The sequence below is a fragment of the Neofelis nebulosa genome, chromosome 18, assembly GCF_028018385.1.
Source record: "Neofelis nebulosa isolate mNeoNeb1 chromosome 18, mNeoNeb1.pri, whole genome shotgun sequence".
In the NCBI taxonomy this organism is placed as follows: domain Eukaryota; kingdom Metazoa; phylum Chordata; class Mammalia; order Carnivora; family Felidae; genus Neofelis; species Neofelis nebulosa.
In genome coordinates, this window is record NC_080799.1 from 22,871,459 (window position 1) to 22,898,473 (window position 27,015).

Sequence of the window (27,015 nt, forward strand, 5' to 3'; positions counted from 1 at the left end):
TGGCTCCCATTTTCCCCAGGGTTTGCTCGAGGCCCTGCGGTATAAGTTCGTGTGGAGTGGTGGACCTGGGTACTTAGGGGTGCTTCTGTAAGCACGCTTCTAATTCCATCACACTGGTTTAATACTGAAATGATAGTGTGACGGCACGGGGAGAGAAGTGCTTACGCACTGGCCTAGTCTCTGGGCCCCGCAGTAGAGTTGGGGGGAGGAGGAAAGCACAGAGGGGGCATGTGGCCTCCAGGCTGATTAGAACAGTGTTCGGCGGAGCCAGCATTAGACGGGGGAGAGAAACAAATTGCCCTGCCAGTTAGACAGCGGAACTTAAACCTGAAGTTTAAAGGCAGCCTGTTTGGGTCATAGTGATTAGCCCACAAAGGACCGTGATTTGGAATCTGATTATCAACATCAGGGTTGGGGCGCCTGGGTGGCTCAGTAGGTTAAGCATCTGACTCTGGATTTTAGCTCGGGTCATGATCTCATGGTTCGTGGGATCGAGCCCCGTGTTGGGCTTCATGCTGAGCTTGGAGCCTGCTTGGGATTCTCTCTCCCTCTCTCTCTGCCCTTCCCTGTCCCTCAAAATAAATAAACATTAAAAAAACCAAAAAACAATAATCCTTGCTCCTTACCTCCTGCATTGGTGAGTGGAGCCCTCATCTCTGATTCCGTCATAGAGGGAAATGGGCCTCTTCTCTATGCTAGATCTCCTCTACGCCCGAGCCCCTCATTTGTTCATTTATTTATTTAGAGCTAGAGAGAGCACACGAGCAAGGAAGGGCAGAGGGAGAGAGAATCTTAAGCAGGTTCCATGCCCGACACAGAGCTCGATCTCCTACTCCCGACTGAGATCATGACCTGAGCAGAAATCAGGAGTCAGATGCTTAACCGACTGAGCCACACAGGCCTCCATGCCCAAGTCTCTTTGAGGCAGAGCTTAGGAACTGAGGCCTGGGGGTCAGATTTGGCCTATGTGTTGTTAAAAGTACATTTGACCTGGCATTTTTTTTTTTTTTAAACTGAGATTTCACAGACAAATCTAAGTTCCCTGCTTCCTTTGACATATCAGAGGCTCCGTCAAGCCTGGGCCTGCAGTCTCTCCTGATGGCAGTCAGCTAGAGCCAGCTGTGCGCTGGCCAGCCGCCCCTCCGCCCACCCCCCGCCGGCCCCTTCCTTCCTGCCACCTCTCAGACACCAGGCCCTTGTCATTTGTCATTACATGTGCACTGCTGTTTGTGGTAAGAAATATTTTTCGGTATCTGAGTCTCCATGAAGAGTGGAAAATGAAAGAAAAATACATCTTTCTCTTGAGAGATCCTAGTAGAAATGAAGAAAATCCCTATTTAATAAACAAATCTCTGCCCACATTGTTCCTCATATTTCTTGTCCAGCAGACATCGGAGATTGAAACCCTCCGCCCTACTGGGTCACTCGGGCGTGCGGAGACCGGGCTAGTCGGGTCCCAGGTCAGCACTGCGGACTAAGTGATACGAATGGACTGTCACAGGATGCTGTTCTCTTATTTCTCCAGCAGATACTTTAGTGAATGTCTGCTTTGAGTCAGAACTGTGTCCTGTACTTCGATGACAAAAATTAGTGAGGATGACAGGTCTCCCACTGTCATGGAGCAGTCTCACTGGAGAGGCAGACGTGCGAACACATGCTCAGGCTCGAAGGCGCCTCGCAAGGACGCGCTTGCTTCGGGGAGCTGGGAGAGGCTTTATAGAGCAAGTTGCAGCTGAGCTGGGCTGTGAAGAAGTGTTCCCAAAGTAGACAGACAAGAAATGGCATCTCGGGCACGGGAGGGTGGCTCCAGCAGGTTGTCAGAGGCGCAGTAACCGAGCCGTCGCCAGGCGGCAGTGTGCTCAGGCAGGAGGAACGGCAATGTGGCTGGAGCGCTAAGAAAGGTCTAGAGCACCGGGCTGGGGGGCTGGTTTGTGGCCTTCAGCCTCGTAAACCGCCGGTGGCAATTCAGAGACGGAGAAGTTACGAGGAGGGAAGAGTGTTTATAGGAAATGAACCTGGCAGAGGAAGAGAGATTGGAGGTGTGGGTGGCAAGGTGGATGCTGTTGACTCTGGCCGGGGGTGATGACCGCTAGAAGGGAGATGTTTTGGAGAGGAGCTAGCAGGGCAGAGTGAGCGCCTGAGGCCAGGACGTGGAGGTGAGTGAAAGGGAAGGAGTCTTGCTGTCCGGCTTGAGTAATGGCTCCTCACTGAAGCCGATGGGGCTGGAGGGCAGGCTCCCGAGAGCAGGGACCGGGGACCAGCGACCGTGCCTGTTTGTTCACTGCTGAAGCCCCACCAGGCGGACGCTGCCTGGCCCATGGTAGGCGCTCAGTAAGTATTTGTGGAACGAGTGTCTGAATAAAGTAGGGAGTTCAGAAGGAGGAACACGTTTGCACGAGGACGAGGCGCATGACAAATTTGATGTTAGGATTTATTGAGTGTGACGGTCTTCTGGGACTTTGACTTAGTGATGTCTCATCGGCAGCCGGAAACAGGGTCAGAGGAAGCGGAGCAGGATTTGGTGAATAATTAGCCAACACGTGAGGTTGATGCCATGAATATGCATGCTGTCCTTTGCGGGGAGTGGGGGAGGCTCACACGGCCTCTTTCCCTTGTTGCTGGGCAGATTGTGCGAGACCCTGATGGCAGACCCCCCGGAGGGCAGGACTCCATCATCCTCTCCCGCGCTTGGGATCGTCCAGGACCTAGGACCCTATGTTAGGGGCTGGGGTTTGATGGATGAGCTTCCGTAGGGTCTTTCCATGATGCCGAGGGCACAGCTAGATTAACAAGAGATCCCATTTACAAGCCGGTGGCTTCGGATGAGCCATATGTGAGTCATCTGTAATTCCTTGATAGCCGTATGTCCTCCTGCCCGAGGGCTGGGGCACTGGCTGCTCTGAGAGTTGATCACATATGTGGTGGCGGCAGCCCACAGACATTTTGCTCCCTCTCTCTCCCCCAGAGAGTAAGAGGAAACCCGTAAGACTCCACTAAGGGCTCTTAGTGGTAAGTGCCTCCTGTCATTCAGCCCACGGCCTACAGCAGCCGGAACTGGCCTCATGACTCCAGGGGTGGCCAAGTCAATGCTCGTCGCAGCCAGGATGGATTTATGAACAAACGAAACAGGCCGAGTGTAAAAAATGTTTTTGCTCTCGGTATGGATTCAAGAAATATGTAATCCTCCTGGTAACTACTGTAGGAGAAGACGGCACATAACTGGTGACCTTCAACCCCAATGTACCAGAGGCTGATGGGGCCACCGTGCATGGGCCTGCCTGTCGCGGCTCCCTCTGACTGCTGCTCTGAGGAACCGCAGTCCAAGGATTTGTTGCTGGACTTTTTTCCTAGGAGAAGCTAGAACCTGCTTCGTATATATACATATATATATATACACACACACACATATATATGTTTATATACGGTTATATGATAAATATATATACACACAAACATGCATATGTATGAAATCTCTCACTTTCCAATGTTGGCAAGTAAATCAGTTATTTTCAAAAACGTGCAGATGGAAAAGCATGGCCTGCACTGGAGGCTGCACATCAGTAACCCCTGCAGCTGGGGACACGTAGGGTCATTATGGGCACGTTGCCTTGCAGAGCTGTGAGCGGTGGGGCGCACGTGATCATCCTCACGTTGTGGAAACTTCACTGATCGACTACAATTTTCTTTCTCCTGAATCTTTTTTTCTGTTTGTTCCATTGCCTGTGAGAGGTGTGTGTGTGTGTGTGTGTGTGTGTGTTAATGATACACTTCCTTGGTTAGAAAACCAAACCACTGAAAAAGTATACAGCGAAAAGCCTCCTGGCTCTGCTCCCATCTGCCTCACTCCCACCCCTGTGTATCCATTTATAGAATCATCTACACCTTCTTCTGTTCCCTTGACAGCATAGCTTGGAGTCTTTCCTCATCAGCCCCTCCAGTGTTTCGTCGCTCAAGATAATCGGTTAACTCAGGTCCTGAGCCTGTGTTCGTTCACATGACTTTAGTGGTCGCAAACGCCGTGCTCGTATCTGATAGCAGCTCTTAAATTGTGTGTTGGCAGGGGCTGTGCGAAAGGACGTTTAAGCGGCTGTACCAGTACATGCTGAATGCTGGCCTCGCGAAGGTGGTGTCTCTCCCCTTACAAGAGATTCACCCTGAGTGTGGACCTTGTAAGACAAAGAAAGGTAAAGAGTCTCGGCCTCTGTTCCCTTGGCTGCGCAGACGGCTTTCTCTTCTCCCCTCCAAGCTCCAGCCTTTCTGTGTCACTACGTTTGGCCTTGCGGTGGGAGGACTTCACGTATTTGGTCGAGTCTTCATTCCTCAGTGCCTGACTTAGGATCTCCTGTAGCAAAAGTGCTCAGGAAATGTTTGCCGGATGAAAGCAATCCTGAGGGCCCGCACCCATCTCCGTGTCGGTGTCCCTCCAACATCTCTGCTCCGTGGCGTCCAAAACCAAGTTCATGTTTTCCTTCTCAGGTTAAGCCACTGTTCATTCCAGCATTTGCAAGTCCCTCAGCCGTGTTGCATGATCTCATTCTGTAGCCCTTGCGAGGTAGGTGGTAGGGTCACCTTTTAGGTGTAAGAAAATAAAACTTAAGAGGTGCTAGTAACTTACAAAAGGTTGAGCAATCGTAAGTGACAGATGGGGGATTCGAGCCTTCCCAGAGAGTTAAACTCAGGACAAGAGACTATAAAACTTTAAAAACCTTCCTTAGTGCTTTATTTTTCTCTATCCTTGAGTTTTGCACCATGCTGCTCCCGACCAACCGAAGTCATTGAAAGAGCCGAGGGTCAGAGCTTTCAGTGAAAGATGATAGATGGAGCATACGCATGTATCTGCACTCTCCCCAAACTCCTCCCTAGTGACAACAAGGGATAGAAAAGGAATAAACCAGCAGGTACAAAGAGGCTAGGGCAGGAATGACAGCACAGAGTCAACAGTATTCTGGTGCCCGAGGCAGATGAACACGTGGTAACAGACTGAGCGGCCTGGGGAACCTGAATGCCTGTGTATGGCAAGAGCCAAGGATTGATGCCTCCACACCCGAAATTAACTAAAAATGTGGAGATCCCAGGTACCCTTGAGCACAAGTTTGGATGGTGCCAGAGACGAGGGGGTCGGTTGGCAGCGTGTGCAAGAAGCCGCCGCTTCCCCAGGTCCCCTCCCTTACTTTGCATGGCCGGGGTAGAAGTCCTTTCCCACACAAGTCTGGTCTTATCTCAGGATAAGATGCATGAGAGCGTCTCTGGGCTCGCAGACCCAGCCGGGGACAAGGTGCCGTGCTGGCAATGGGACACAAAAAGGTGAGGGTCCTCTCACTGCGGTCCCCCCATGTGGCTCCTGAACATTGGCGGCCAGACTTACCGTCCCCTAGGCCGGAGGCTGGAGGCTGCTTTCCTGCAGAGACCGACCTGTCCGAGAAACGTCCTCCAGATGCTGAAATTTAGGGGTATCCCAGCAACACAGCAGGCCCCTGCCCGCTCACCGTTCCTGGAACCCCACACCATGACAGCCTCTCCCCTGCTCCTCCTCACCCTGCACGACATCCAGAACACAGGCTCCAGGCAGCAACTGAATACTTCCCTGAACATCTGAGAACTCTAACAGGAATGTAAGAGAGACAAATGGGGGAACTAGGAACAAAGTGAGGAGCAGAGGAAAGCCTGGAAGGACTTGCAGAGAGGAGGCGTCGCATCTGTGAAAACACAGCGAGAAGCTATAAAGGGGGGACGGACGGAAGATAAAAAAGAGCTGTTGGAAATAGAAGAAATCCGCTTATCACAGTGAAAGAGTTAGCGGGAGGGAAGGTGGTAAGATAAAGTTGAGAAGGATCTCAGAAACTCAAAAGAGGCGGGAAGAAGAGCTCAGTTGAAAACAAGATGCTAAGCCTCGAAGGTCCGACAGCCCGCACGACGGGCTCACAGTGGGGGAGACGGAATGTGGGCAGGGGAGGAGAGGGGAGGAGGTGATGAGAAATGACACAAGGGATTCTCCCAGATCTGCAGCACAGAGGTTCTAGAGCAAGAGGCCTATCAGGTGCCTAGCGTGAAGAACATAACAGAAACCCACACCAACACCCACCATCCTGGAACTTGAGAAACCCCGAGCCAAAGAGCCTCCAGAGAGGAGACGTCAGACTTCCCGGGAGTCACCGAAGCTGGGCGGCCTTGGAGCAGTGCTTTCCTTCTGAAGGGAATGGACTTTCAGTCTGGAGTTCCTTTATTCAGCTTTTGCATCGATGCGCTGTGAAAATCAGGAATCTGAAACCGCTCGTCTCCCATGTTCCCTTTCAGGAAGCTGCAGGAGGATGCCCACCATCAAACAGCAGACTGAAACAAGAGGCGGGGAAAATGGGGTCCAGGGAGTGAGGAGACCAGGAGAAACATGGGAAGGTGGTGAAGGGAAGTCACCATGACCGGCACGAGGGCAGCCCGTCCCGGCAGGGGAGCAGGAGAAGGGGGCTCCAGGAGGGACGGAAGTCCACGCAAAGGATCAGTTGCCCGGTGGGTGTGAATGTGTTTAGAGAAGGTTGTATGTCGGCAGAGAGTCTGCGTGTGAATTAGTGACAGGTACACAGAAAACCAAGCCATTGGGAAAAAATGAAGTTATTTATTCCAGGAAAACCAAAAAGTGCATGAGAAAAAAAGGTTGGGGCCTGTAAGCTTGACTTTGTGGGCAACCTATCAGTCACTGCCCACCCTAACTGGCCCCCCGTATCTGAGAAAAGTCTCAGATGGGGAGAGGAGATGGGAACACACCGATATTATCATCCAACAGGTGAATAAACCAGGGAAGGAGCCCCCAGGGGCGTAGGGGAAGCTCCTAGAGGGCACCTCCCCTTTGAGTCCCTTCAGTGCCGAGTGCACACGTGACTGCTTGGATGCCTGGCATCCCTCTTCTCGGAAACAGGTGGGCGGCATCAGCCTTTTCAGGAGGAAGAACACCGGGAAGTGCTGCTGGGTCCTGTGGCAGGGACAAAAGTCCCAGGCTTCAGTGCATTTGACTCGAAGTGGGATTATCTGAATGCTTAAAATAGTCATTGCCCGTGGGTCTGTTAATCTCTTTTTTTTTTTTTTTTTTTTTTTAATTTTAGAGTGTAAGCGGGGGCGGGGGGCAGAGGAAGAGAATCTTTTTTTTTTTTTTAATGTTTATTTATTTTGAGAGAAGGAGCATGTACACACATATATACACACGTGGGGGAGGGGCAGAGAGGAAGAGAGAGAATCCCATGCAGGCTCCATGCTGTCAGCACAGAGCCCAACATGGGGCTCGATCTCACAGACCACAAGATCTTGACCTGAGCCAAAATCAAGAGCCTGATGCTTAACCGACTAAGCCACTCAGGTGCACCCCCTCTTTTTAATTTGAGAGAGAGACTGCATGTGAGTCAGGGGGAAAGGAGTAGAGGGAGAAAGGATCTTAAGCAGGCTCCAGGCTCAGCATGGAGCCTGACTCAGGGCTCAATCCCATGACCCTGGGATCATGACCTGAGCCTAAATCAAGAGTCAGATGCTCAACTGACTAAGCCACCCAGGCGCCCCAAGAGAGAGAGAATCTTTATTTTTTTAATTTATTTTAATTATGAGAAAAAGAGAACACGAATAGGGGAGGGGCAGAGAGAGAGAATCTGGAGCAGGCTCATTGCCGTCAGCACTGAGCCCGACGTGGGGCTCGAACTCACAAACCATGAGATCATGACCTGAGCTGAAATCAAGAGTCAGATGCTCAGCCAGCTGAGCCACCTAGGCGCCCCGAGAGAAAGAGAATCTTGAGGAGGCTCTATACTCAGCATGGAGCCCAACTCAGGGCCGAATCCCATGACCCTGGGATTATGATCTGAGCCAAAATCAAGGCTCAGACACTCAATGACTCAGCCATCTAAGCGCTCTTAATCATCTTTATTTCCTGATTTCTTGCAAAGAAGACATTAAAAATAAACAGACTGGATTGATTATATTTTTAAAGTAGAGAAACTAAGAAGGAAATGCCCTTAAATAACCTTTCTTGCTGGGCAGGCAGCCACGGAGCAAAGCTTCTCCCAGGCTTGAGGTCCCTGGAAATTCAAGCCAGCCGCTTGCAACTGAGACACCTGAGTGAACTTTGATGTAAGACAGCCCTGGGTCAGAATTCTTATTTTGTCACTTCCTGTTGGGGTGACTCTCAGCAAATTTTGACCTCTCTGTACCTCAGTTTCCTCAGCAGGGTTTTCTGGAGATAATAATACAACTTTCCAGAGTGTCATGGGGCTGCCAGAAAACCTTGCACACACAGCGGGGGCCACAGAATGGTAACGGCCACATGTAGCCATGTATTTTGCTTGGCTCACGGCATCTGTTTTCATTGGGTAGGTTACCGGTCTTTTAAAAATCAGAAATTGCACCTAAGAAGTCAGCCTTTCAACTTGCCTGCACAAATGAAATTAGGCAACGTGAAACTGCATTTCTTTAATAGTAAAGGGTCAGGCCCCATTCCCCAAGGACACCCCGCTTCCTGCTATGTAGCCCATAGCCAGCTTCACTCTGGTATGTCATCGACCTGACCCTGGAAGGTGTGTCTGTGGTCAGGGTTTTCTTGAGGCCTGGTGCTGGGACTAGAAGCTTCCGAGACCGGGTACTGATGGTAATGATGGCTTTGGCTCCTTCTGCAGGGTTAAGTGGGCAGGCACCTAAGACAATGACGATTGGAAATTTTAGATTGTCACCCACAAGCACGGTGAGCCCATTCTGACTGTCCGGGGGGCTCATCTCTCCCCGATGGGCTTGTCACCCACCTTCTGCTGCTCAGGCTTATCGACTGGGTTCCCCTGACTTCCTCTGTCACACTGTGATTTGGTTGTTTATCTGTGTGACTTTTTTCCAAACTAAGTAGTGAGCTTCTTGAGAGCAGCCACCACACTCCTCACATCCCTTCTATCCTTGAGACCCGTGCAGGGTCTGCTTGGAACAGAGTAGGGCTAAGCAAATGCTTCGCAAATTTAATTTAATTAGGTACCGCTTCAGTTACTTTCCTTGGGCAGGAGACAAGGGATGAAGGCACAGTTTTAGTCTTTTTTGCCTTGTGCGTCATCCCACTTTGCAGAATTAATATAAACCTTCCCTCTAAGGCATTAGGGAGCAGACAAGACTTAATAAGTAAAGATGAGGGATTACTTCGTGTAAATTTACAGGTGTGCTTGGATATATACGAGTTGTTTCTAAAAGCTGTAAATAGTTTGGGTTTCACATATTTCAAATACATTACAGTAAGCTGCAGTGATCTGCTTTGCAGAAAGGCGGGGTGGGGTGGGGGGGAGTCTGGGTAATGAAAACAGTCACCCTGAACTGATCTGTTTTGCAAATTTGGATTATAGTCTTCAAGAGTGGACTAGTCAGACTGTATTTATTCAGTTGGGCTGAGAACAAAAGGGAAGAGAAAGAGAAGTTAATGGCGTGATCCTTCATAAAATGATGGCAACTGGAAGCAGGTGACCGAAGTCGTGCCCCCCCCACCCCCCCGGGGCTAATGACGGAGGCGGTCAGTCAGCGGGTTTTCCAGATTGGGTGACGAGGCGGGCCCAGCATTGAAGAGGATGGGGAAAGGGCCCTAGCGTCTGTATCACCCTGTTCGTGATGTAGACTCTTCCCATAGCTATTAACCCAGGGCCCTTAAAAAATGAGGAACGAGTTCAACAAGACAGCGGGACACGAGATCAATATACAAAAATCAGTTGTATTTCCATTCGTTGATAACAGGCAACCCAAAAATGAAATCAAGAAAACAGTCCTCCCATTAGCATCAAAAAGAATAAAATACTTGGGAATACGTTCAAGCAAAACAAGCATAAAAACATATACTCTGAGAATGACAAAACATTGTTGACCGAAATTTCAGATCTAAGCAAGAGGGAAAACCTCCCTTGTTCACGGATCTGGAGAGGTAGCCTAGTTCAGATGGCTGCGCTCCCCAAATTAGCAGAACCCCAGCTGACCTACGTGCAAACATTGGCGAGCCAATCCAAAGTTCATCTGGAATTGCAAGGTGCCCGGAAAGTTAATCCTGGGAAACAAGAATCAAACACTGTAGGAAGGCTCACACTTCCCAATTTCGAAACCACTACAAAGCAGCAATAATCAAGCCAGCACGGTACCGGCACAAAGATAGAGACCACGGAGTAGAGCCGACAGTCCGGAGGTACACCTACATATCGATGGTCGGCTGATGTTCAACAAGGGCCGCAAAACCATTCAATGGAGAAAGAAGCCATTCACAAGAGGCCATTACAGCGTGATTCCATTTTGATGAAAGTTCAGGACAGGGAATCCGGAAGGAGATTAATAAGTGCTTAGGGCTACGGGGTGGCCACACAGGGGTGCCAGCGGCTACAAGGTCTGAGGCAGTGAGGACGTCCTCAAACGGCCTGGTGACAGGTTGACAGGTGCACGTACCTGGGAATACACAACATCACCATCGACTTGCACGCTTCGCACGGTGAATGGAGTGGAATAGGAATTGTAGCTCAATAAAGCTGTTAAAAATTAAAGTAAAACCAGCAAACACTTGTAACAGGGTACAGCAAGCTTAAGATCATTCAAATGGCACAAGGCGACATTTAAAAAGTTCTAGTAGGATTCAAGTGTACGAGCTAAGAAAAAAGAGCAATGAGCCATATCAAGAAGGATTAACACACAATAAAATAAAGGTTTAAAAGAGTTTTGGAACCAGGAGAGTAGAATTAAAAAGAACGAAGATCAGAAACACAGAAAGGATAAAAGGTGAGCATAAACATGAAAAGAATAGAAGAAGGTTGTCAGGGCCGAGTTTAAAGCCTAGCAAATTAGTGGTGCTGGGGGAAAACCAGTTAAATCGGTTAAAAATAGCAAGATCTCTTTAAGTTAAAAGTGACAAAGTTGATCCAAGGATGCTAGCTAGAAAATGAAGGGTACTTACTCTCAGTAATATTTCCGATAAATGAAAGAAACAGACACTTTATGGCAAAAGCGATTAAAGGCAAGAACCTCAAAGAGTAGAAGGAGTAAAACACCCCAGTGGCATAATTCCAGGCCACGTTCCTGCTGTCCAGGAGGGAACTTGTACTGAAGCCTGCTGACCATGAGGGAATGTTCCGTCAACCTCCGTGAGCAGGAAAACGTGCCTGTCCAGGCTGTGCTAGGGGAGGGGGAGGCTGGTGGCAAGTGGAAGGGGAGTGGGGCAGGGGGAGAATTCTGGAGAATCGGACTGGGGCGGATGGCAGTCGATGTGCCAGAGATGTGGGGAGGGCCTGGCCAGGTTCTTTGGGCTTGCAAGAGCCCAGAGGCCAGTGCAAGGACTTGTGAGCTCGTGACTGGCTGCACGGGTGACCAGCTGGCCACAGGTTGGCAAGGGGCCAGTAAAGTGACTGCGATGTGTCTGCTGAGCACCTGGCTCAGAGCCCTCAAGAAAAGTGCACGGTTTACCCCAGCCCTTTCCATCTGTGGGTCTCTAAGAACTTTGGGGGCCTAACCGAGTCCATCACTAACTCAGCCCAAGGGCTTGGGAGGTGGTCCCTACCCTGGGTATTTAATGGTGGCTCTGGAACTCTCTCAACCGAGGACATTTCTACAGTGTCCTGAAGTTCGTGAGCCCCCTGTATGCATGTATGTGATTGTCCGTGCCCTTGTTACCTTGTGCAGTTAGCAAGGGAAACCTTAGATCCTGTGGGCTTATCTTAGGGCGTGAAAAAGAAGGCACCAGGGGAGATTCTGCCGTTTTGTAATCCCATCCTGTTAGTCTTGGAGCCAGGAGAGAGATGGGAAAGCCATCCAGATCACATGTCAGGCTCTATGCCAAGTGTTCGTGCTGTGTTCTGATCCTTTTGGCCACCCCATCGTGCGGGTGCCCTCTTCTTTTTCTTCCCTTCACTGATCAGAAAACCAGAGTGCAGATCCCTTGCCTCAGGTCCTAGAGCTAGGTTCTGTGGGGGGTTGAGCACAGAAGGTGCGAGAGTCTGTAACCAGGGCCCTCTGCTGCCTCCCTGACAGATGACAGGGGTGACCGGATGGGCGGTGGAAGCTGGCAGGCAGGGGCGGGGCTGAAGGTGGGGCCAGCCGAGGACAGCTGTCCCAGGGGCAGGAGAGTCGGGAGATGTGGACTACCCCTGCGGACCATCCTCTCTCCAGTCTGTCTTCCACATCCACCGTGGAAATAACTTCGAGTCACGCCTACGGAATAAAAGCAAATATGCATAGAAAGTGAAAACTACAGTGTCCATCGCTTGGCCTGGAAACCTTTTGCAGTCGGTCTTCCCCTTCAGTCCCGCCCTCCCACCACCCCTGCCCGCCTCGGTGCCTCTGCCCTGACTTCCTCCCGCCTCGACAGCTGCGTATCCTCTAGCGTCCCGCTTTGGGGCCACCCTCGGTACCTCCTCCCCCCCACGCCGCCTGGCCCCACATGCCTCCCCGCTCCCAGCACCGTGCATGCGGGCGGTAGGGCCCTGCCTCGTAGCTTCTTTCTCTGTAGTCACTGAGCACCTAGCGTGTTTAGGGGTGAAGCTGAACACCTTACCTGCATTTACTCCCGTAGTCCTCCTCAGCAGGTTAGTCTAGACATGCCGTTAGAAGTGTGCCCACGTTGTAGATGAGGAGCCGGAGGCTCAGAGAGGTTAGCAGATTGCCCAGGGAGAACCGGTCAGAACTGAAATCCGGGCTCGCGTTGAAACCTCAGCAGACGGCCCACCTGCGCCCTCCAGCCTCTGTCTCAGACGCCACCCTCTGCGGGCAGGAACCCTGCTGTCTTCGTCCTCATGTGTTCTGGGCCCAACGCACAGCAGATGCCTGAAATTGAATTCGAGCCCCCGGGCGATCTCCTGGTATTTTCGGCCCGGGTGACGGGCTATGACCCTTGGTCCTCGGAAGCTGTGTTTTTCTAAGGTTGCTGTAGTGGTAACAGTAAGAAAAGCGGGAGCAAGTGCCGCCTACATGTGTGCCTGGCGCGGTCCTGGGGAGGAAGATCCTGTTCCTGTCCCCGTTTACTAGGGAACGGCCCGAGGCACAGACTGGTCTTCTCTCTTCCCCATGGTTATCCAGCTGGTGAGTGGCAGAGGCAGGTTCTCACCAGAGGGAGACTCCAGAGCCCGTGTTCCTAACCCATCCCATCACCCTGGCGTGTGGGCAGCAGCACCCCCCTCTGCCACTGAGTGCAGTCCTGGACTCTTCGTGTCCCCTGGGCGTGCTTCTCATTTCAGTGTCTGGACTACCTGAATGACTCCCGAGCACTGACCAGCCTAGGCCCGTCCAGGGGTGGGTGCGTGCGTGTGCGTGCGTGGGTGGCGAGACAGGAGCAAAGCACTGAATTTGCATAACCTCCCCCTGGCTTACCAGTAGGACTGTCCCTTCACTGGTGACTCTTCCAGAGCACGTCTGTCCTGGTGCTCGTTCCTTCCCATCTTGCTCTTGCTTTCTCCCGGGTTAACCACTTGGGGAGCAGCACTCTGCCCCGTGGCCAGGTGAGATCTTCCCCGGGGGTGTGAGAAACACAGGCTGTTGGTTCCACTTCGTAGCAGCTTGGGGCTTTCCTTTACAGTGAGCGGTGTTTTCTGATAGAAGTTGGAAGTTCTAGCCCAGCCGGGTTGCCTAGTGTGGAAAAAAGGCCACTTTCTAGGTCCAAGACGTCCAGTTGGGTCCCTTGACCCCTCTGAGCCTCAGTTTCCTTTTTCATGGGATGGTAGCGGTTACTTGCAGAATCCACACAACGATTCGGATATAGATGCTCAGTAAGGATTCCTCCCTCCCGCCTTCTTTTCTGGGTCTTCAGAATGTCTAGTAAGTGAAGCCATTCTTTCTTCATGCCAAGGCAAGCCCATCTGGGTCTTTGGCACGAAAGAACGGTGTGATTGGTTTGTGTTGAACTGCTGACATTGGTGTACGCTGTGTCTTTAAGATGCCTGAAACTCCTCATGCTTGACTGCGTGTGCAGTGATCTGGCTGGCTCTCTGTCTCTCCTGCCCTCTGTTCCCGGGAAGTAAGCCCCGCACCCAGGGATCGGCGGTTGCCATTAACAGACCCGTGACTTCTCCGCTAGAGTGTCTAGTCACTGAGGCGGCCGCTCAGATGGCGTGACGGGCACTCCTCACGCTGTGTGCGTGTGCTGACCGGGGTCTCACTCTGGCCCCTTCTGTGGCTTCTGCTGGCTTACGGTCTGGAACAGACTCCTGAGAATTTGCCTTAAAAATAGGCAAATGTGAGCTGAAGGGACTTCAGTACTAAAAATTGACATTTTGAGGCTGTTTAAACTCCAGAGCTATGGGAAAGGTGTATGAGGCTGCTGCATTCACGAGCCACAGACCACACCGTGTGGCATCCTTCACCTGCCTTATCTCTTGCAATTCTCCCCACCACCCCCTGAGGCTAGACGTTCTCCTTAGCCTTAGTTTCCAGGCAAGTCCCTCGAAGCTGAGGGAAGTCAACCGGTTTGCTCAGGTTTGCACACCGGCTCTGGAAGAAGAGTCCAGATTCTTTTCTTTTTTTTCCTTTTTAATGTTTATTGATTTTTGAGAGAGAGACAGAGTGCAAGTGGGGAAGGGGCAGGGAGAGAGGGAGACACGGAATCGGAAGCAGGCTCCAGGCCCTGAGCTGTCGGCACAGAGCCCGACACGGGGCTTGAACTCGTGAACTGCCAAGATCGTGACCTGAGCCAAAGTTGGACGCTCAAACAACTGAGCCACCCAGGCGCGCCAAGAGTCCAGATCCTTAACCACCATGCACGCTACCTGTCTAACACGAAATTTTCCAAAGTAAGGGTGCATTTGACACAGCATGGGGAAATGGACGTGTTTCTGCGATCAGTGTTTTGAGAAAGACCAGAGACAGACAGCTTGGGGTTTGCTTGTCTGATGGCTCCAGAAGAAAGTCCGTGCAGTTGGGCTTCATGGCAGAGAAATGAGCTGTGCTTTGTGGGTTAGGTAGAGCTGCAGACCCCGTGGCCCGAAACCTCACCGGCAGCCATGTGCACGTGTCACGCCTGGCCTTCCAGAAGCACGCTGGGCCCCGTCTGAGATGCCCGAGCCGCCCCACCACTCAGGGTGTGCCGGAGACTCTCCCTGTATCATGGGGCTCACGGGGACCGGCAGCCTCGGCTTGTCGTGAATTCGTAACAGCCGTGACACAGGACTGGCCCTCAGCACGGGCTGGCTGGCCGTAGGGTTGACCGACTGCTGTGTTCCAGCCTCTGCACAGACGTCCTCCCCAGTCATCCTTACACCAACACGTGACGTACAGAACGTCAGCCTCTCATTTTGCTGAGCTTCACACGAAGAGCTACGCTAAGTCCTTCCTCCCGAATCCCGGACACGGGAGGTTGTAGGGCTGAGACGGGCCCACGGCTGCCCGACCCGGGAGCCCAGGTTCGCCCCGATGCTCCTCTGAAGGTCCGGCCGCCCTGGCTGGCAGCGGAGACGTCAGCGGGGCCATTTGGACCAGGCCATGACGGGACGGACATCAAGTGGCGTAGAAGCGGAGGTGAGCACAGGTGGCGACTTGATGCCGTGAGGAGCGGAGGCTGGGAAGGCTGAGCGGGGTTTTCCCTCTTCACCCTTCACCCTTGGAGAGCTGTCCTTTGTGTTGTTGTTTTAAAGAAAAAACAACCTTAAAAATGTTGAGCGTGGAGCCCAACGCAGGGCTTGAACTCGCCACCCCGAGATCAAGACCGGGGCTGAGATCAAGGAGTCGGGTGCTTCAGCGACCGAGCCACCCGGCCGCCCTCCTCCTTCACCCTTTGGGTTCCCCGAGTGCGTAGTAGTGTTTCTCCTCCTCCACTTGCGCCGATGTCCAGCGCTGCTCTGTGCGTCTTTTCTTGGCCGATTAACCTCGTGAGGAAGTTAGAACCGGATGGAAGGAATAACGCCAGGCTGTTGCTGAGACGTGCTGGCCTGCCCGAGTGCCGCATTGGACCGTCGCTCCCGCAGAAGCCAGCGTCCCTGGCCCCGGGCCACCCGCCGTTCTTGGTCACGTGGGTGTCTTTGAATTAGGGGCCGTATGTCGCCCAAGGTTTGGGCCCCGGGCTCGGAAGGCAGACCATCTGATAAATCCCGGTTCCTCCCTTGCTAAGGGGTGGGAGTTTGGGCGAATGCCTTAGCTCCAGCTGTTCTCAAGTGTGAAACAGAATGGTAGCAGCCACCTCCCACGGCCGTGATGAGGGCCAGCTCGTGTGACTCGTGGAGAGCTTGGGTTGGCATCTGAGGAACGGGAGCAGCTTTATCGGGAGCAGCAGGTCACTCTTTGGGCACCGTCTGAGGGGCGAGGTGGGGGTTGAGGGGGTTGGGAGGGGGCTTGGGGAGAGGTCGGGGGGAGGACCCAGTGGGGAGTGACTCCGTGGTTGGTGGGCTGGCCACAGGTGCCTCCATCTGCGGCCGCGAGAGGGAAACCCGCACGGAGCACCCAGTTCTGGTCACCTGAGCCTTGAAATAATTTTCAGCCATGCACATGGGCGCAAGGGTCCCCCTCGTCGCCATGGCTCCCCTCCTGGTTGTTCTAGGCTCCTGGGAGGGAGAAGTGGAGGGGGAGGGCAGGGCAGGCACCCCGAGCCATGGGCAAAGCTGTGGGCAACAGGAGAACCTCAGAGGGCCTGGCAGGTGCGGAGGAAGCCGAGGCTTAAGGAAGCCATTGCTGTGATGTCATGTTTCTTCTGTTGAAAAGTCATGAACGGGGGATTTTCTGTCACTGTGAGGAGTGCAGGCCAATTAGCACGTGGCTAATGCCTGAGGACTTACCAGGCTGCCCTCACTTCTGTGTCCATTTGCCCCAGGCCTGCCCACCCCCCCATAAGGTTCTGGTGGGTCCGCCATGGCAGACCCTCCTCTGAGGGTAAATCTGATGAGTTCAGGGCCCTGAGACGCACTACTGTTTGTGAATGACACCTGTGGGCCACGTGCTGTGTCCCCCCATGATAATCCCCTGCCCCAGCTGGGGTGGTCGTACCTGACCTTGCTCCGAGGTCAGTCTGCAGTGCTCGGTGTGGGCATGCCACACCCCGCAGGAAGGCCCTCAGGGGCCGCAGCTCCCGCACAAGAGGCGCTGGGTGGCAGAGGCCAGCTTTATTGTCGCCCCTCCTTGCCCCGGTACCCAGGATTGTGCTCCTCGGTGGCCCAGTGGAGAGACCATCTGTATCCCTGATGTGATAACTACTGCAGATTTGGTGACTGAAGACAGCATTTTCTTTATTATTTTGGTTTTTACTTCTATTTATTGTTATTATTTTATAATTCTGGAGGTCTGAAATGGGTGTCCTTGGGCCACAGTTGTGATGTTGGCAGGGCTTTGTTCCTTCCAGAGGCGCTAGGCAAGAATCCATTTCCCGTGGCCATTTCCAGTTTCTGGAGGCCCCGTGCATTCCTTGGCCTCGCGCTCCCTTCCTCCGTCTTCAAAGCCAGCAGCCTAGCATCCCCCAGTCTCTCACTCTGATCCTTCTGCCTGTCTCTTTAAGGACTCTGTGACACGGGACCCGCCCAGATTCTCCAGTATAAGCAGCTAACTGTGACCCCTGCAGCAAAAAGCCTTACTTCAGTCACACCTGCAAGTCCCTTTTGCCACAGAAGGGAACATATTCACAGGTTCCGGGTGTCAGGGCGTGGACATCCTCAAGGGGCCCTTATTCTGCCTCCACACTCCTGTGTCACAGGACGTCTCAGTGCTGGATCGTTTCTTCTGCTTTGGAGGCCTGTGACCCCTGAGTAACTTTGCACCTGTCGTTTATAAGCTCTGGGGAGCTTGGGCAAGTCGTGTAATCCTCTGAACCTCGGTTTCTCCATCTGTAAAATGCCTCCCAGGATTGTCAGGATCGAATGAGTGAGTTTGCACTAGCAAAGTGTTAAGATGTTGTTGCTTCTCCCTGTACCTGTGTCTCGGTCCAGCCGTAGGCAACACTTGTTACGTCATGCTTCTGGGGGTGGCGTCCAGGCACACTGTGGTTGTGTGATGGCAGGCGCTAGTGCACAGAGTGGTGGCTTGTCCGTGTGCTGCCACTTAGCCCCTCGTCACTGTTTCTGTCACTCGGAAAAGCTAGCTCTGACGAGTGCTGTGTGGACCTCTTCCTCCCGGCAGCTCTCGCCTCTTTCTATTTTCTTGGAATAAATTCCCACTCTTGGAGTAGTGTTCTCAGAGGCTGCTAGGACCCGTTTACGTGGCTGCCACACTTTATTGACTGTGGGTGTCCGCTTTAAAAGGGAAAGAAAACCAGCTTTCATTCTTGAAGCAATACGGCTTGTGTGCCAGGCACCGTGCAGTTGCTGGACAGGCAGGCCCGCTTCCTTTTGTCACAGAGCAGACGCGACCAGGAGAGGGCTGCTACTGTTTCTTTAACAGCCTGACACAGGGCCTCATTATCCCCCTCATTTGCATGTCTTTGTTTCCTAATTATATTGAAAACAGAAAGCGGTTTTATGGAGGAAACTTTCAGGTCTCGTGCCCCAGGATGTGCGGTTTCAAATGTTCCCAGCTCGATGCTGCATACAGCCTTTCTTGGGTCTCTGTCCCAGCGGGGCCCCCCGCCCCCACCCCCGTCCCCAGCAGTGTTGTGCTCACTGCTGGAAAACATGCCACGTTGTGTTCCTAGGGACGGACGTCATGGTGCGCTGCCTCAGGCTGCTGAAGGAATTTAAACGGAAGGTCGAGGACGACCACGACCAGGACGACGATGAGGACGAGGAGGTCATCTCCAAGGGAGTACCCCCGGTGGACATCGTGTACGAGCGGGACATGCTCACGCAGACCTACGAGCTCAGTAAGTCCCGTTCCCATGCCTGCTTGCGTGCGGCTCGAACCCCAGGAGTCGAGGGGTGTGTTGCCCACGTGTTGAGAGAGGGCTGTGCTGTGGAGCGTGTGAAGCGGCAGGGAGTCCTGGGGCTCCCTTGAAGGGTTAGGCTTTGGGTCCGATTGGAGCGTGAATCGTTGCTGTGTAGAGCATCAGCAAGGTCTCTGAGCCTCAGTTCCCACATCTGTAAAATGGGGATGGCGGTCACCCTAGCACGTGAATGAGGAGCAGAATTAGAACGCCGGCGTCGGGCCTGCTATGTGGGAAGCGCTCAGGAAATGAGCAAAGATTTGAGGGCTACCTGCCATGTTCTCAAATGGGTCTGAGTTGCTGCAGCCTGGTGGCACCTCCCCCCCACTCCTCACCCTTTCCCTGGACCCCCTAGAATCCACGGAAGACAGCGGTCACCCACAGCCGTAGACGGTGTGGCCGCGCGTCCCGTGGGGAGGACAGAGGAGAAGGTGCGGTGGCCACGGGACCGGCAGCTCATACGAAGCCACGTTGGCGAATCGGCACAGCCTTTTCGAGGGGCCTTTTGGTCGTTTTTATCAACTCTTGATATCGCTCTGAATGGGTTCCTCTGAACACGGTTTGGGAAAAGCTGCCCTTAACCCTTCTGTGGCTTCTTTGAGCATGTTAGTAGCTCAACGTGGGAACGCATCTTAGCCCCCTCTTTCCTGATGTTTATTTTCATGCACACACAACACAGCAAGAGCACCGTTATCCAGATGGCTTGTACCTGGCAGCGTGAGCTACGCGATGCAGCCGGAAATAGAGGGGCGCTCTTTCTGAACAGTTTTCCCACAAAGCCTGCCCTGTGGTTTGTGCACTTCACTGGGGGAGGGGGGTTCCCTGCCACCACCACCGCCCCCCCCCCGCCCCCCCCCCCCCGCCTCCCAGGCTCCATCCTGGGATTCCCAGTCCAGAGCCGTTGGGTAGATTTATTTTTTATTTTTGTATTTCCTATGTATGTACGTATGTATGTATGAATGAGAGCATGAGCAATGGAGAGGGGCAGAGGGAGGAGGGAGAGAGAGAGAGAGAGAGGGAAAGAGAGAGAGGGACGCAAGCAGGCTCCACACTCAGCCCAGAGCCCGATGCAGGGCTCAATCCCACGACCAGAGCCAAAAGCAAGAGTGAGACTCTCAACCGCCTGAGCCACACAGGCGCCCCCATTGAGTACACTTAAAAGGGCTTCTTAGAGGCAGCGACGGTCACAGCACCGAGCGGTGACAGCATGCAGCAGGGCAGGAGCTGACCAACTAGAGGGGGCAGATAGTGCAGCCCGGTTGTCTGCTGTCGCGTGCTGCAGGGCCCAACAGCGTCCCCCCCTCCCTGGCCTGCTGGCGGGCGGCTGTCACGGACGGCACAGTAATCGGTATTCCTCGTGCCTCTGAGTCGCAGTCTGCGTCTGCCGAGAAAGCCAGGGAGATGAAACAAGTTCTTAATTAAAAACCATTTTTTGAAAAAGGATCTTTTTCATTTGTCTGGAGAAGCTCCCCGCTGCCGGGCACAAGCGGGAACTGCCGGAGCCGAGGACGTCAGCGGCGGGCCACTGGCCACGTGCTGTCCTAACGCGGGGGAGCCCGGTGGCACTGAAGAGTTAGCTGCTGGAAGTGGCTGGCGCTCAGAGGTGCCGGGGAGGCGAGGTCGAGAGGAGACCCAGGGTTTATTCTGCCCGTGGGCTCTGCTGCGCCGATCGCTCTGTGCTGAACCGGGGCGGTGGGAGCGGACTGGCCTCGGGCGCGAGGCTGCGGTTCACACGTCCTGTCCTTCCCTGCAGTTGAGCGCAGAGGCACGAAAGGAATTTCCCAAGCTGAAATCCGAGCGGCTATGAACGTGGGAAAGCTGGAGGCGAGAATGCTGTGTCGTCTTCTTCAGAGATTTAAGGTTGTCAAGGTAACATCGTGAGCCATCCGCACGCTTCATTGTCTTCGGGCGTGCGCACGGTGTGACGGTGAGGGGCCCACTCAGCCGGGCCGAGGACGCGTCGCCTGCGTCTCTGCCACCAGGGGCTGCCCGGGGGCGTGGCGTGTCTCCCAACCCCCTGACTTGGTTTCTGTTGGCTTTCACTTGTTAAAAACCTTCAGGGTGAACCTTCAGCACTGATAAGTCAGTAGATGATGTGACTGCGTGGGGAGCACAGCCGCGCAGGGACTCCCAGGAAGCTGGCTAGCCCCCCACTGCCCTTTCAGACAGGGCGGGTGCTGTCCAGGGACCCCAGCCCCCACTCAGGCCTCCCTCTCTCTTGTCACTCTCCTGGCTCCTGGGGACATACGTGCCTGCTGGTCCCCTTTTGGAATTCACACCTGCCCTCCAGGCCTTATCCTTCACTCTCTTCTTGCCAACGATGTGACCATTTTGTTGGAAGGCAGTCGAGCTCATGATTGCAGAGCATTTAGTATGGCGCTTGGCGTGTGGTTGGCATGTAGAAGGTGTTGCTTTTCCGGCCGTTAAGGGCCCAGGAGAGCCCCTTTCCCCCGTCCTGAAGATACGGGTGAGTGTGGGTTGGTGATGACCTCATCCTCCGTCCCAGAGGCAGGGACTGCATGGGGCTGGCGACCTCCAGTCTGTGACGGCGGTTCTGAGCCCTCAAATTCTGCGTAGCCAGCACTCACCGCTCGCTAACCATTTCCTGTGGGCCTAGTCTGGTGCCAGGCACCGGGGAGATGGGGAGGGCCAAGGTAGGGCCCCGCCCTCAAGGAGTTCACGGTCCCGTAGAGCAGACACACATTCAGGGCTGCGGTTTGAAAGCCCATCTCCGACAGGCCTGTGGAAACGGCACCTGAGGGACGGCCAGACAGGCGGACGGCGACGGAGCGTCAGCTGGGCGGACGTGGGGCCTGGGTGGTGACAGGGGAGGTGCGGGAAGGATCGGGAGATAGATACCGCAGCCCCCCGCTCTCCCGTGTGCCCGAGTGTGGCAGCGCCCCCCAGATGCGATTCAGCCCGTCTCCTCCCCACCAGGGTTTCATGGAGGACGAGGGCCGGCAGCGGACCACCAAGTACATCTCATGCGTGTTTGCAGAAGAGAGCGATCTCAGCCGGCAGTACAAGAGAGAGAAGGCCCGGAGCAAGCTGCTGACCACAGTGAGCTTGGCCTCGGTGCAGGAGGAGTCCCTCCTGCCCGAGGTGGAGGACAGCTTCCTCTCCGACTCAGACAGCGAAGAGGAGCGCGGCAGCAGCAGCAAGAGGAAGGGCAGAGTGTCCCAGGGCGACGGGAGAGCCTGCTTCGGCGCCGGTCTCGGGACCCAGCCTCATCACTCCACGCCAGCAAAGGGTACGGGCCGCTCTCGGGCCGCGGGGAGGGGCCTCGGTCTGAGCTGCTGCAATCCTCCCTTGCTCCGGGGGTCTTCAGAGAACAGCTCGTTCACTTAGCACCCGAGGGCACCGTGGGTGGTGCCCTGACTGGGGACACGGTCACATGACCCTGTGTCTAGAGGAGATGGTCACGTGGTCTGTCCCCTGGCTGCTGGCAAGGCCGTTCCCCTTGGCAGATAGTCGGTTTGTCTTGCGGTGTCTTTACCATTCAAGGGATGGAATCCAGTAAACTTCCTCTGTCCCCTTCTCTCCAGCAATCTGAGGGCCCTCAAGTTTTTAGTTTAGCTACAGACTTTTTTAAACATGCGGAGGGTGGAGACGAAGACAGGCTTTCGAGTCTGGTATTCAGCTAAGCACGGGGTGGTGGCGGGGGGGTGGGGAGGGGCGTCGCCGCTGCTCGCTGGGTCCTCCCCCCATCCTCAAACCAACCAGAAGGAATCGTTGGCCTGCGTGGGCCTTGTCTGGGCGAGCGTAAGTGCCCCTTTCTCCGTCCCTCCGTATGGCCACCGTTCATTCATGCCTCTCCCGCCCCCTCCACTGCAGGTGGCTGGAAAGTAAACCTCCACCCACTGAAGAAGCAGCTGCCCTCCTCCCTAGCGGTGGCCGAGGAGAAGGCCTGCCAGAGCTCTGCGGGCGGGGACAGCCTCCTGGACACCAGCGCCTCCGCGTACCCCGGCGCGCCCTTTGGCTCCCACTGCATGGAGAGTAGCAGTGGCGACATGACCGTGATCGAAGAGGTCAGGCTTGAAAACCCGAAGGTGAGGGCTCACGGTGGGGACGCCTTTTGTCCAGCAGGGGCCTGTGGCGGGTGGACCTTGGCCTTCTCGGTCCCATGTTTAAGAATCACAGCAGGGACACCTGCGTGACTCAGTCCATTAAGCATCCAGCTCTTGGTTTCAGCTCAGGTCATGATGTCATGGTTCATGGGATCGAGCCCCACATCAGCCTCTGTGCCGGCAGTACAGAGCCTGCTTGGGATTCTCCATCTCTCTCCGTCTCTCTCTGCCCCTTCCTCATGCTCTCTCTCTCTCGCGCTCTCTCTCTCTCTCTCTCTGTCTCTGTCTCTCTCTGCCCCTTCCTCACGCTCTCTGTCTGTCTCTCTCTCTCTCTCTGTCTCTCTGTCTCTCTCTCTCTGTCTCTCTCTACCCCTTCCTCACTCTCTCTCTCTCTCTCTCTCTGTCTCTCTCTCTGTCTCTCTCTGCTCCTTCCTCACGCTCTCTCTCTCTCTCTGTCTCTGTCTCTCTCTGCCCCTTCCTCACGCTGTCTCTCTCGCTCGCTCTCTCTCTCTCTCTCTCAAAAATAAATAAATAGACATGAAAACAAAGAGCCACAGCAACAACAAAATCAGTAACAGGAAAAGCGCTGTGCGCTGAGTGCTTGCTTTGTGCCAGGCGGTGGGCTAGTCCTGCCCAGGAAGTAACACGGTGCTCGTTTATACACCGCCTTTTTGCCCAACCAGAAAGCACCCGCACCGCTGTTGACACGGTGTTTTAATCTCCAACGACTTGCTTTCTTCACGTAAAACTTATTTTGGAGGGAACGTTCGTTTAGATTAGTGGTTCCCACTCTCGGTGATTTGGGCCCCCGGGGGACGTCTGGCCGTGGCTGGCGGAGACGTATCCTAGAACCTGCAGGAGAGCCCACGAGAGAGAATTGTCCAGCCCCAAATGTCAGCAGTGCCAGTGTTGAGAAGCCCTGCCTTCCGTGAAAGGCCAACGTCCTTTGCCATAAAAGGAAGCTAATTCTAAAATAGATAAAAAGAAAGCCAAAACTGCTTAGCGTGTGCTGGCCAAACACTGTTGTGTGCCAGCGTCAGAGATGCGATAGAACCCAATGCTTTTCATTCGTGTAATTAGAGGGATTAGAAAGGCAGTTGACACGGGCCCGCCGTTCTCATGATGCGATTCGGGGCATCTTGTGCCGTCCTTTGTCACTCGAACGTGCCTCATGCTGCCAGTGGCACCGCCTGGGCTCTGGGCTTCAGAAGCGCCCCGGCAGAGGACGGGGCCCCCAGCGCGGCACACAGCTGTGACCAGGCAGCCGTAGGGGCTGTTGCTGCTCTTTGAGGCCTCGGGATACCCCTGAGAGAGAAGCGTTGTCTCTGGGCTGGGACGAGACAGTGCAGGCCCCCCGGGATCAAGTGACTTGCACCTGCTCAGCGAATGACACAGTGAGGACTGGAAACCATGTGTGTGGGGCTCCCCCCGTGCTGCTCCCTTCCTGGTGTGGACACCTGTGCTTTGGTACCACCCCCGCGGCAGAAGCGATGGGGCACAGGGTGCGAACGTTTTCCGTGGGTTGTTCTAGAACCTTTCAGCCTTTCCGAGGCTCTGGGCGCCATAACTTCTCGAGTCCTGGTTGGGTCTGTGTCGAACTGAAGAAGCTGGGCCTGCCAGCAGGTGGATCCCAGAAGGTTCTGGAGGGTCTGTCTGCGTTGCTCACACCCTCGCCCCTGCTGCGCCTTCTGATCCGGCTCACGTCTCCGGTAGCGTGCTCCTGCCGGGTCCCAGAATTCCTTCTCTTGCTGCCCAGCTCAGCTCTTTCTCTTCCTCCCAGAAATCTGTTCCCAGAGTAATGGCAGAATGCTGTCCTTTCTACATCCGTGCTGAGAAGAGGGCACGAGCAACGTATCTGGAGGGCCATTGGCAAAGCATGTTCTTCACCATGCTCTCCAGCAGCCCCACAGCACGTGGCCAGTTTACTCATGGGTCCCCTCCCCCCAACCCCCAAAATGTTTGCTCTGCAGTGCAGGGGAGCACAAAGGTCTTTCTCACGGGCCCCTTCTTGAATCTTGAGCCCTTTTGAGCCGGTCCCCCTTCAGGAAAGAACCGTTCCTCTCCCGAAGCCCCGGCGCTCAGCCGGGAAGTGATCTGGAGCCGGTGGTCCTGACAGCAGGACATTCTCGTTCTCCTGAAGCGTCTCTGCAAGTGAGGAGCGCATCCGGCAAAACAGGCCCCGGGCCGCCACGGGGGTTCGTTTGCACTGAGTGATCCGCAAGGAGTATGTTAGAGTCAGGATTTCCTTTCCCTTCAGGGGCACTGGGGCTTCACAGATTTGATCCTAGGGCAGATGGCACAAGTTCATGGAAGCTCCTGGAAGACAGTAGCCATGAAGAGAGCTGTGGGCATTTTGGCAGGAATGGGAGACAGAACACGGATCTGTCTTCTCCCTTCGTCTGTCGTTGGGCACACATCCTGACTTACCTAGGGACAGCCTGAGTCCGGAAGCCTGCCTCTGCTTCCGTCCCATATTCCCAGAGAAACAAGCCCTCTTGGTTTTCCTTCTTGAAACGTGGGCATAGAAATTCCCTCGTGAGGCAAAGCGCACCCACAGGAATGGCGTCTGGCCCCCTAACCTTGCCAAACTTGTTGTATGCTTGTCCTCTCGGTCCTCGCTCTAGGAGAGTGGCAGTTCCCAAAAGACGGGGAAGCACGGCCCAGGCCAAGACAAACCCCACGAAACCTACCGGCTGCTCAAACGCAGGAACCTGATCATAGAAGCCGTCACCAACCTACGCTTAATCGAGAGCTTGTTCACGTAAGGAGCTATCTGTCTGTCTGTCTGTCTGTCTGTCTTGCACTGACAGTAAATCTCAGGCCAGCTCGTTGTCACAAGCCACAGAAATGACCGAGAGGCATTGGTGTCTTCTGCTCTATAGACTCTCGTGGCATCCCTGTCTGGTAGAAAAGATTCAGCATCTGTTCTAGTGGTTGGGAAAGTGTAGGCATTGCAGAACATCGAGATGCTAGATGGGGAGAGAGTGACTGAGCTAGAAGTGGAAGTTGGGGAGAGTTCCTCTCTTTCTTTGGAGGAGGGACTGAGATAACAGCATCAGCTTACGAACTTTTCTTAGGTCAGCATGGGGCCTTTTGTTCAAATGCAATCTTACATGGAAACAAAAACAAAGAGACGCGGGTGGAACCTGTGTGTTTGCGGTGGCTCTGTTCACGGAGAGGCTCTGCACTCTGGTGGGGTCCTTTAACCCACCATCACCGCTGCCTCCTGGGCAGCATCTTCGGGCTTCTGAGGCACCCGGCGTCAAAGCCACTCGTTCTCTAGGGAATGGGGAGACCGTGTGCAGACACTGTGGCCTCGTCTGTGCAGTGAGGGGTTTGGCTGGGCGTCCGAATGTCCTTCCGGCCCTGCCATTCGATGACCGGTGGGTGAGCTAGAAACATCCCTGTAGTGACTCAGTAAGATGTCTGAGGAGAGGAATCAGAAAGAGCTGCGGACCTGAGAGTGTCGGCGACAGTACATTAGACAATCCTTCGGGCCTTAAATTAACCCAAAGACGGATGAAGACATCTCCGTCGTGGTGCTTAGTGTCCCTGCCGTCATCGTCAGGTTCTGGTGAAAGGCTCAGAATGTGACGCTGCTGTGCTTGGCGGCTCGTCTTTAGCTAACTCATTTATCGCTAAAAGAGTTGACTGTAACGTGTCCAGAAGTCAGCCCTTCAATGGCGAAACCCCCCTCTGATTCTCCCCGAGTTTCTGCTGGTTACCACTAGGCAGGCTCTCAGCTGCCTGGGTTGAAAGGGGGTTGAAACAGATCTTCCTTGCTGAGATTGGGAATATTAACTTCTTATTTTGTTTGTGACACCCCAGGATTCAGAAAATGATCATGGATCAGGAGAAGCAAGAAGGTGTGTCTACCAAGTGCTGTAAGAAGTCCATCGTCCGCTTGGTGCGGAACCTGTCCGAGGAAGGTCTCTTGAGACTGTACCGGACTACGGTTATTCAGGATGGAATCAAGAAGAAGGTACGCGTGGCTCTCCTGACGCCCACCGCGCCAGCCCCGTGCCGTTGGAAGTTTCCTTGACCGGCTTCTCTTGTGCCCGTCAGATTTCACTTGTTCCTTTGCTGCCAGTAACTCAGAATTTCCCCCTGTGCCTCCCCATCTGGGTCACAGGGGCCGTGCCAATTTTCTGTGGAGGT

General features: G+C 54.1%; 1 protein-coding gene across 2 annotated transcripts in view; it reads left to right on the plus strand.

Moving 5' to 3' along the window:
* The window catches only part of GTF3C1 (general transcription factor IIIC subunit 1), a 75,358-nt gene that overhangs the window by 13,516 nt on the left and 34,827 nt on the right, over positions 1–27,015 (plus strand). For both annotated transcript variants that reach the window (XM_058710264.1, XM_058710265.1), the window contains exons 6-12: positions 4,061–4,184; positions 18,563–18,730; positions 20,544–20,659; positions 21,728–22,040; positions 22,625–22,839; positions 25,482–25,618; positions 26,686–26,839. In XM_058710264.1, coding sequence (XP_058566247.1) covers positions 4,061–4,184; positions 18,563–18,730; positions 20,544–20,659; positions 21,728–22,040; positions 22,625–22,839; positions 25,482–25,618; positions 26,686–26,839 — 1,227 coding nt within the window. The remainder of the gene's footprint in view (positions 1–4,060; positions 4,185–18,562; positions 18,731–20,543; positions 20,660–21,727; positions 22,041–22,624; positions 22,840–25,481; positions 25,619–26,685; positions 26,840–27,015) is intronic.